Raw genomic sequence first — 9,762 nt, forward strand, 5'->3', positions numbered from 1 at the left:
CTCCCAATGCCATCCCTCCCCCCTCCCCCCCATAATAGGCCCCAGTGTGTGATGTTCCCCTTCCCGTGTCCAAGTGATCTCATTGTTCAATTCCCACCTATGAGTGAGAATATGTGGTGTTTGGTTTTCTGTTCTTGTGATAGTTTGCTGAGAATGATGGTTTCCAGCTGCATCCATGTCACTACAAAGAACTCTTGTTTTTTAAAATGAGAAAAAATGAAAAAAAAAACCACTTTTTTTATTGGCAACCATCAAAGATATTCATAACAAGACTCAGAGCTAAGGGCAGAGACCCCTAAACAGATGGTTTTCCCTTAACTCTTTAGGCTGGAGCAGATTTTAAACCAAACTGAAGGAATCACTCCAGCTCTGGCCACAACCTAATCTCTGCACCCTGGCCTTCATTGCATTGGCTGGAAGCTGGTTCACTTCATCCAAGGGCCTAGTTCGAGGGCAGTCATGGCTTCCGCAAGTTTGAGCATCCCTGCACCAGAAATAGCAACAACGGCGTGAGTCTGGGGGAAGATGGTAAGCGCCCCGACTGTTCTCCGCCTCTTTCAGGGTTGGTTTACTGGGACTTCTGATTCAGGCGTTCTGGGCCTGAGAGTCAGGCCCAGAACCTCGTAAACCGAACCTACTCGGCCCATTCGAACATTCTCCAAGACACTGAAGGGGGCAAGGAGACGGTTAAGATAGCTCAGATAACCCTGCCCAGTGGGTCCAGCATCGGCCGCCTCTCATTACAGTCTCACCCTTGGGTCTCCAAGACCGACGGCCGGCACTCTGGGGCCCCCACTCCCAAAGGGGTCTCGGGAAGGCCCAGACGCCAAGGGCATCCCTGGTGAGCAAGAGAGAGGAGAAAGACGAGAGCGCTGAAGGAGAGGCGTACCCAGTCCCCGGGCCTCTCACCTCGCTCCTGGCGCTGGCGGTGCCACTCAGCCATGGACTGGAGCATCCACTTGGTCCGGAGCTTGTACAAATAGGAACCGTAAACCACGACCTCAGTGAGGTCTGAAGACTCCAGAGCCTTCAGCTCGAGCATGGCCTTGCTCACCTGCTCGATGTAAGGGATTCGAGATCCGTCCGGGCCTGTTGGGGGAAAGAGGTGAGAGCCCCGGGCCGGCTGAGACTCCCGAGCCGGGGCAGCCCGCCAGTACTGGGCACACTCACCGAACATGGCTTTCAGCAGTCGCGTTTGGACCTGGAACACCTCTGGATCTTTCAGGTCTTCGGGAACTTTCACCCACGGCGGGATATTTCTACGTGCCGGGAGAGTTCCCATCTTATGACCCTTAGAACCAGAACCACGCTCTAGCGCACAGCAGGCCTTCCCACGCGGGCCGAACCTCAGGGCTGGTAAAGCCTCGCACCTGGTGGCCCCGCCCCCGGCCCGGCCCCGCCCCCCGGTCCCGGCCAGGACTCAGGCCAGGACCCTGGGTCCGCGCCCCGCCGCCCTGGCTGCGGTCCAGCGGGTTGCCATCTCCTCCGCTTCCCGCGACTTCAGGGGAGCCTCACCCGGGCCCAGCTGCCTCCAAGTTAACTAGGGTTTCCACCTGCATTGACCTGTGTCTTTCGCACCAGAATCCCATGGGCTTGGGAATGGCTGGGGGCAGGCTTCTGGCTCGTCTGTAAATAAATTTGGTTTATTCGTTTTTTAAACATAGTGTTTGGAGGGATGCACTGGATTCACTCGATGAAAGTGTGATTTCACTGTTTTATGGCTTTACAGATGGTGATTAAGCTGGCATTTCCAGTCCTGGTAACACCTAATATCCCCTCAGCTGTACATTATTTACGGTTTCTTAAGGCAGACCTCTTCACACACACACACAAATTATGGATTCTTTTGCAACCACCAGTATAGTTAATTTAGAAAATGATCATCAATAGCTAAAACTATCAGATGAAGACTGTTGAGGAACTAGATAGTCACAAGTTTGGAAGCCCTAGGCACAGATTATGAATTACAAAGGAGAAAAAAACGTTCCTTTACAACAGAGACTTGGAAGAAGCCACCTTAACCCAAGTTAGCATCACCAATAATGGGACAAATGGACTTCTGGTTCAATATCTGAAAACAAAAAGAGGACTGTTTTATTAATTGACTAAAGAGACACTAAATGCTGTGTGCATAGTTCAAATAATTCTGAATCAAAGATTGGAGGTGCATTTCAGGACAATGAAGAAAATTTTAATATGCCCTATGTTTCAAAGTAGTATTAGAAACTTCTAAAATTTAGAAACTTCTAGAGTGGGATAAGTGTACTACAATTATGTAAGATAAGGTCATTATTCTCAGAAATAATGCTAAAGTATGTAGAGTGAATTGGGTTTCTTTGTTTTTATTTTTATTATTTTTTAAATTAAATTTAATTTTTTTGAGACAGAGTCTCACTCTATTGCTCAGGCTGGAGTGCAGTGGCACGATGTCTGCTCGCTGCAACCTCCACCTCCCAGGTTCAAGCGGTTCTGCTTCAGCCTCCCCAGTAGCTGGAATTACAGGTGCCAGCTAACATGCCCGGCTAATTTTTGTATTTTTAGTAGAGACAGGGTTTCATTATGTTGACCAGGCTGGTCTCGAACTCGAACTCCTGACTTCAAGTGATCTGCCCACCTTGACCTCCCAAACTGCTGGGATTACAGGATTACAGGTATGAGCCACCACACCTGGCCAAATAATCAACTCTCTCTCTTCATATATAGGTATAGATATAGATAAATGTATGTATGTATATATTATATATAATTCATGCCTAGCTATTTTATTTTATTTTATTTTACTTTTGAGATGGAGTTTCGCTCTTGTTGCCCAGGCTGAATGCAATATATATATATTCTCAGCTCACTGCAACCTCCACCTCCTGGGTTCAAACAATTCTCCTGCCTCAGCTTCCTGAGTAACTGGGATTACAGGCACCCATCACCACATCGGTTAATTTTTGTATTTTTAGTAGAGATGGAGTTGCAGCATGTTGGCCAGGCTGGTCTCAAACTCCTGACCTCCTGATCCTCCTGCCTCAGCCTCCCAAAGTGCTGGGATTACAGGTGTGAGTCACCATGCCCAGCCATAATGAACTTTCAGTTTCCCATCTCCCATTCCACCTGCAGCCCAAGCTCCATTTTTCCTGTTACCCAGACTCTTATGAAAAGCAACCCTCACTTCTACTTCTGTATACCTTACTTATTTCTAAACATGTTATTCCATGGTACCTTCCTTTGCATTTCAAGAAAAGTCACTCTGGACCTGCCCTGTCCAATACAAAAGTCACTAGTCACACGAGGACTGGAAATGTATCTAGTCTGATTTGAGATGTGCTGTAAGTATAAGCTACATGTAAGATTTTGATGACATTAATACCAAAAATTTAGATATTCTCATTAATAATTTTAGACTGATTATATGTTAAAATTACAATATTTTGGTTTTCCCTTTTTTATTTTTCATTTTTTCAGTTAAAACGGGGTCTTGTTGGCTGGATGGGGTGGCTCATGCCTGTAATCCCAGCACTTTGAGAGGCCAAGGCTGGTGGATCATCTGACCTCAGGGGTTCAAGACTAGCCTGGGCAACGTGGTGAAACCCAGTATCTACAAAAAAGACAAAAATTAGCCAGGTGTGGGGGTGCATGCTTGTAGCCCTAGCTACTGGGGAAACTGAGGCACAAGGAATTGCTTGAGCCCAGGAGGTGGAGGTTGCAGTGAGACAAGATTGCGCTATTGCACTCTAGCCTGGGTGACAGAGTGAGATCCTGTCTCAAAAAAAAAAAAGAGCCAGGGTCACGCTGTGTTGCCCAGGCTGGTCTCAAACTCCTGCACTCAAGGGATCCACCTCAGCTTCCCAAAGTGCTGGGATTACAGGCACAAGCCACTGCGCCCAGCCAAAATGATAATATTTTGGATCTATTAAGGTAAATAAGATATAATATTCAAATTCATTTCACACATTTCTTTCTACTGAGGCTATGAGAAAGTTAGTATTATTTGTCTCTCATTCTATTTCAGTCGGACAGTGTTGCTCTAGATGGTTTCCTACAACTTTCTAAGTATCTAATCCAAAACTCTTTTATATATACATAATTCATCATGCCTAGCTAATTTATTTTATTTTATTTTATTTTATTTTATTTTATTTTATTTTATTTTTGAGATGGAGTTTTGCTCTTGTTGCCCAGGCTGGAGTGCAATGGCGTGATCTCAGCTCACTGCAACCTCTGCCTCCCGGGTTCAAGTGATTTTCCTGCCTGAGTAGCTGGGATTACAGGCATTCATCACCACGCCCGGCTAATTTTGTATTTTTAATAGAGACAGGGTTTCTCCATGTTGGTCAGGCTGGTCTCGAACTCCCAACCTCAGGTGATGAGCCCACCCTGGCCTCCCAAAGTGCTGGGATTACAGGTGTGAACCACCGTACCCAGCCCCACCTCCTAGGTTTAAGTGATCCTCCCACCTCAGCCCCCAGTAGCTGCGACTACAGGCACAAAACACGGCGCCCAGTTAATTTTTGTGGGTTTTTTGTTTGTTTCTGTTTCTGTTTTGTTTTATTTTGTTTTTGTAGAGACAGAGTTTCGCCATGTTGCCCAGACTGTTCTTGAACTCCTGGACTCAAGCAATCCTCCCTTCTTGGCCTTCTCCCAAAGTGCTGGGATTAGAGGCGTGAGCCACCACCCCTGCCCTATACTTTTTCATCTTCATGTTCTCCAGGCTTCTAAAACTCTACACGTCCCAAAATAAACACATTGGCTTCTTGTCTCCCCTTTGGCTCCTCCGCTTATTTTGGATTTTGTTTTTTGTTTATTTTGAGATGGAGTCTCACTCTGTCGCCCAGGTTGGAGTGCACTGGCACCATCTCGGCTGACTGCAGCCTCCTCCCAGGTTCAAGCGATTCTCCTACCTCAGCTTTCCCGAGTTAGTTGGGACTACAGGATGCCGCCACCACTCCTGGCTAATTTTTGTATTTTTTTTTTTTTTTTTGTAGAGACGAGGTTTCAACACGTTGGCTAGGCTGGTCTCGAACTCCTGACCTCAAGTGATTCACCCGCTTCGGCCTCCCAAAGTGCTAGGATTATAGGCGTGAGCCACCGTGCCCGGCCTCTCTTCACTTTGTACACCTCAGTACTATGTGATTTTTTAATCTGTGATTACTTTTATTCATTTACTTTGCATTCAGGCAAGGACTCCAGGATCCTGATCACCTCCTGTAAGAGCCGGAGGGTGGGGAGGCCGGCGTGGCCAACAGCACTAGGGGTCCTGGCGGGGGCGTGCGGTCTGGAGCCCCCTCGGCTCCTGCGTCTTTTTGCGCTCTTAGGCGGCCCAGCCGGCCACAGGGTCCGGAGTGCAGGGCGTATGGGAGGGACTCTGTCCAGCGAGGGGGCGCTTCCACCCCACCCAGCGCAGCTCGGGTGCAGCCCTTGGTCCCAGCTGGGGAGGAGTCGGGGGACCTTGGCTGACTGGGTCCTGTCACGCCCCCTTCCAGCTCCACAGACAGCAGCTTTTTGTTTCTTAGGAAATCTGCGAAGTACAGAGAGTCCTTCCAGGGCAAGAGCTTAGTCTATATTGGAAGAGCCTAGTAAGAGACGAACTCTTGCCAAGGAAAATGGGATTGAGAAATGCTGCATGTGGGAAACTTGAGCCTGTCCTTGCATTTATCCCATGTGATCCTGAATAAAACCCACTCTCCCTCCTCCACAGCATGTTGAATGTGTCATCTTCCTCTCTAGTTGGGTTCCACTTGGTCCCTAGGAATGCCTGCCTTGCCCTCTGTCTACTTCGATCTGAGCTCAATTTCTGTTGTTTAAAATGGCGGTTTCTCCAATACACCTCAACATCTTGCAAAGGGGAATTTTTGCTAGGATACTGAAGGCCAGAATTTCAGTGCTGGTTTGAACCAACAGTTGGAAAGTTAAAGTTTGAAGACTTGAGTTATTTCAACAAATTATTTGGAGAATAAGTTTTATTTATTTATTTATTTTTGAGACAATGTCTCACTCTGTTGTCCAGGTTGAGTACAGTGTGGTGATCTCAGCTCACTGCAGCTTTGGCCTCCCTGGTTCAAGCGATCCTCCCACCTCAGTCTTCCAAGTAGCTGAGACCACAGGCATGCGCCACCATGCATGACTGATTTTTTAGTTTTTACAGAGATGGGGCTCTCCCTATGTTGCCCACTCCAGCCTCGGCCTCCCAAAGTGCTGGGATTACAGGTGTGAGCCACCACACCCGGCCCTGGAGAAAATTTTTATAACCAAATGTTAAAGGTCACTTCTGCTGTAGGTCTGGGTTGCAGCAAGTGTCCTAGAGGACATCTGGCCATTGCATGGGCTCTGCTTGCCACCCATCCCTACTTGCATTTCTCAATAATGTTTTTTAGAAAGGAGGAACACTTACAAGCATATGCATTGGTTTTACCCAAAATTAATGTCAATGTTTATCACATTATAATGTTAGCAACAAGGCTGGTGAGTATATAGGTTGGTTCGACCTCAGTGGGATGCCGTTTGGCAATACCTTATCAATTGGAAATTTACAGATCCTTTGACTCAGCAATTCTACATTTGAAATTTAGTCCTATAGTTATACTCCCCCTTGTAAGAAATGACATGTAGGGTACTGATTCCAATAGCAGTACTGGCACAAGTAAAGATAGTATACAAGGTAAATATTCCTGAAGATCGGGAAAAAATACATATTAAGGAAATAAGGCTGGTTTCTGTGGCTCATGTCTGTAATCCCAACACTTTGCGAGGCTGAGGTGGGAGAATCGCTTGTGCCCAGGAGTTTGAGACCAGCCTGGGCATACAGTGGCCATGTTGCAGGCACTGAGACATGGTGAAGCCCATCTCTGTTAAAAATACAAAAACTAGCCGGGCATGGTGGCAGGTGCCTGTAATCCCAGCTACTCGGGAGGCTGAGGCATGAGAATTACTTGAACCCAGGAGGTAGAGGTTGCAGTGAGCCGAGATCGCACCACTGTACTCCAGCCTGTCGACAGAGCAAGACTCCATCTCAAAACAAAACAAAAAAAGACTAGCCTGTCCTAAAAAAAAAATTAAAATGAATTAGTTGTGGTAGCACATGCCGGTGATCTTAGCTACTTAGGAAGCTGAGGTGGGAGGATCACTTGAGCCCAGAAGTTGGAGGCTGCCGTGAACTAGGATGGGTTACTGCACTCTAGCCTGGGTGACGGAGTGAGACGCTGTCTCATCAAAAATAAATCCATTATTAATATCTAGAAAAACAAAACTGTCAAGAAAAGAAATCATAGTAAAGTATATACAGCTATGAATAGTTTACAAAGTCCTAATAGTGCAAACATTGAATATTGATCTAACAAAATCATATCTCTGTTTTAAGAGGATCTAGGTCTGATACACGTAGTTAAGTCCCAGCTTACTTGGGTTGGAAGAGGGTGAAAGATAGTGGTAGATATATAAATCCTAGCCTCCCAAAGTGCTAGGATTACAGGCGTGAGCCACTATGCCCCGTCGTTTTTTTTGTTTTTTGTTTTTTGTTTGCTTGTTTTGTTTTTGTTTTTGTTTTTGTTTTGGGGGGTTGTTTGTTTTTTGAGAGGGAATCTCGCCCTGTTGCCCAGGATGGAGTGCAATGGTGCGATCTGGGCTCACCACAACTTCCACCTCCTGGGTTTAAGCGATTCTCCTGCCTCAGGCTCCTGAGTAGCTGGAATTACAGGCCCCTGCCATCATGCCTGGCTAATTTTTGTATTTTTAGTAGAGATGGGGTTTCACCATGTTGGCCAGGCTAGTCTTGAACTCCTGGCCTCAGGTGATGTGCCCGCCTTGGCCTCCCAAATTGCTGGGATTACATGCGTGAGCCACTACGCCCAGCCTGTTTTTTGACTTTTTAATAAAAGCCATTGTGACTGGTGTATGATGGTTTATCGGTGTGATTTTAATTTGCATTCCTCTTCTGCTTGGTGATACTGAGCATTTTTCATGTGTTTGTTGGCTGCCTGTATTTCTTCTTTGGAGAAACATCTCTTCATGTTTCTTGCCCAGTTTTGTTTGTTTGTTTCTTTGTTTTGTGGAGACAGAGTCTCGCTCTATCCCGGAGACTGCAATACAGGCTCATTGCAACCTCCACCTCCTATGTTTAAGTGATTCACACGCCTCAGCTTTCTGAGTAGCTGGGATTACAGGCGCCAGTCAGCACGCCCGGCTAATTTTTGTATTTTCAGTAGAGACAGGATTTCACCATGTTGGCCGGGCTGGCCTAGAACTGCTGGCGTGAGCCACTGCATCCGGCTTTGCCCAGTTTTTAATGGGGTTGTTTTTCTTGTTGTTTGGCAAAGTACTTTAATTGTCTCAATTAGCAAGTAAGAATTTCCCAACTACTAAATCATGCCTATATATCAAATATATTCGGCCGGCTAGGCGCGGCCTGAATATATACATTTGGCCTATTAATGTGGCAAACCTGAAGTTCTCTTTAGTGTTTCAATACTGAATAAAAATAAATTATAAATTATTATTTGTCTTATAGCAACACATTTAAAACAGTTATTATTTTCACACTTTTTTTTTTTTTAGTAGAGGTGGAGTTTCACCATATTAGCCAGGATGGTCTCGATCTCCTGACCTCATGATCCACGCGCCTCAGCCTCCCAGGTGCTAGGATTACAGGCGTGAGCAACTGCACCTGGCTCGGTTATTATTATTTTTTGAGACAGGGTCTCACTCTGTCACCCCGTGGGGAATGCAGAGGCACCATCACTGCTTACTGCAGCCTCAGCCTCTCTGGGATCAGGTGATTGTCCCACCTCAGCCTTCCGAGTAGCTGGGACTACAGGGGTGCGCAATCTCGCCCAGCTAATTTTTGTATTTTTTTTTTTTGTAGCGATAGAGTTTTATCATTTTGCCCAGGCCAGAAGGATTGCTTGAGACCAGCTTGGGCAACATAACGAACCCTTGTCAGAAAGGGAAGGGGAAAAGAAAGGAAAGGAAAAGGGAAAGGAGAAAGGAAAGGAAGAGGGAAAGGAAAAAGGAAAGGAAGGAAGAGACAAATATATTTGTATTATTTAGAGAACAGAGGCATCACTGGGCACGGTGTCAGAGGCTTGTAGCTGAGGAGGGAGGATCTCTTGAGCCCAGGAGTTGGAGGCTGCAGTGAGCTATAATCACACCACTGCCCTCTAGCCTGGGTGACAGAGATCCTGTCTCAAATTTAAAAAATTAAAAATAAAAAAGAACAGAGATGTCAAAAATTTTCAAGGAATCTCCTCTGGTGTCCAAACCACGAGAACCATCTGTGGTTAGGTGTGTTCATTGCTGCATTAATTAAAAGCGTGTTATAGTCCCACCACTGGGGAGGCTAAAGAGGGAGGATTTTTTTCAGCCCTGGAGTTTGAAGCCAACCTGGGCAACATAGCCAGACCCCATAACGTTTTTCTATCCCTTTTTTTTACTATGCAAATCTCACTACACAGACCCTATAATAAAACAAAACAAAACAAAAAGGCAGGCCCTTATTCTGCTCTGTTCTCAGCTGTCTCAGGCAAGTGACAGAATAATCTGAAAACCTGGTGCCAGAGGGAGGAAACGTAGTGGCCAGGGATCAGAAGCGAGTGAGGGACCTATGAAGTATTCATTCTGCAAGTATCAGTTCCTTCCTCTGGGAGAGATACTGGGCTTGTCCACGCCTTCCTGAGTCCATGGTTAAGACTCCCGCTGGGCAACAGCGGATTCCTGGTGCCCAGAGCCCGGTTCCTCCTACCGGGTGCGCTGGGGAAAGGGCTGCTCCTGTCAGAAGGGACA

The 9,762-nt window shown here is 46.4% G+C and overlaps 1 protein-coding gene across 1 annotated transcript; it reads right to left on the reverse strand.

The window, feature by feature from the left end:
• Positions 1 to 203: 203 nt before the first annotated feature.
• DPPA5 (developmental pluripotency associated 5) lies at positions 204 to 1,328 on the reverse strand. The gene is made up of 3 exons (XM_033219911.1): positions 1,171 to 1,328; positions 910 to 1,089; positions 204 to 484 (listed from the first exon to the last, which is right to left on the reverse strand). The coding sequence occupies exons 1-3, from the start codon at positions 1,280 to 1,282 to the stop codon at positions 426 to 428; spliced, it is 351 nt and encodes a 116-aa protein (XP_033075802.1). The 5' UTR covers positions 1,283 to 1,328; the 3' UTR covers positions 204 to 425.
• Between the last annotated feature and the right edge of the window lie 8,434 nt (positions 1,329 to 9,762).

The sequence above is a fragment of the Trachypithecus francoisi genome, unplaced genomic scaffold (assembly GCF_009764315.1).
Source record: "Trachypithecus francoisi isolate TF-2019V2 unplaced genomic scaffold, Tfra_2.0 Lachesis_group10, whole genome shotgun sequence".
Taxonomy (NCBI): domain Eukaryota; kingdom Metazoa; phylum Chordata; class Mammalia; order Primates; family Cercopithecidae; genus Trachypithecus; species Trachypithecus francoisi.

Coding starts and splice junctions, on each gene's coding strand:
- DPPA5 (XM_033219911.1), bottom strand. CDS start 1,282: ATGGGAACTCTCCCGGCACGTAGAAATATCCCGCCGTGGGTGAAAGTT. Junction 1,090..1,170: donor ACTGCTGAAAGCCATGTTCG/GTGAGTGTGCCC, acceptor TTCCCCCAACAG/GCCCGGACGGATCTCGAATC. Junction 485..909: donor CCGCCAGCGCCAGGAGCGAG/GTGAGAGGCCCG, acceptor TTTCTGGTGCAG/GGATGCTCAAACTTGCGGAA.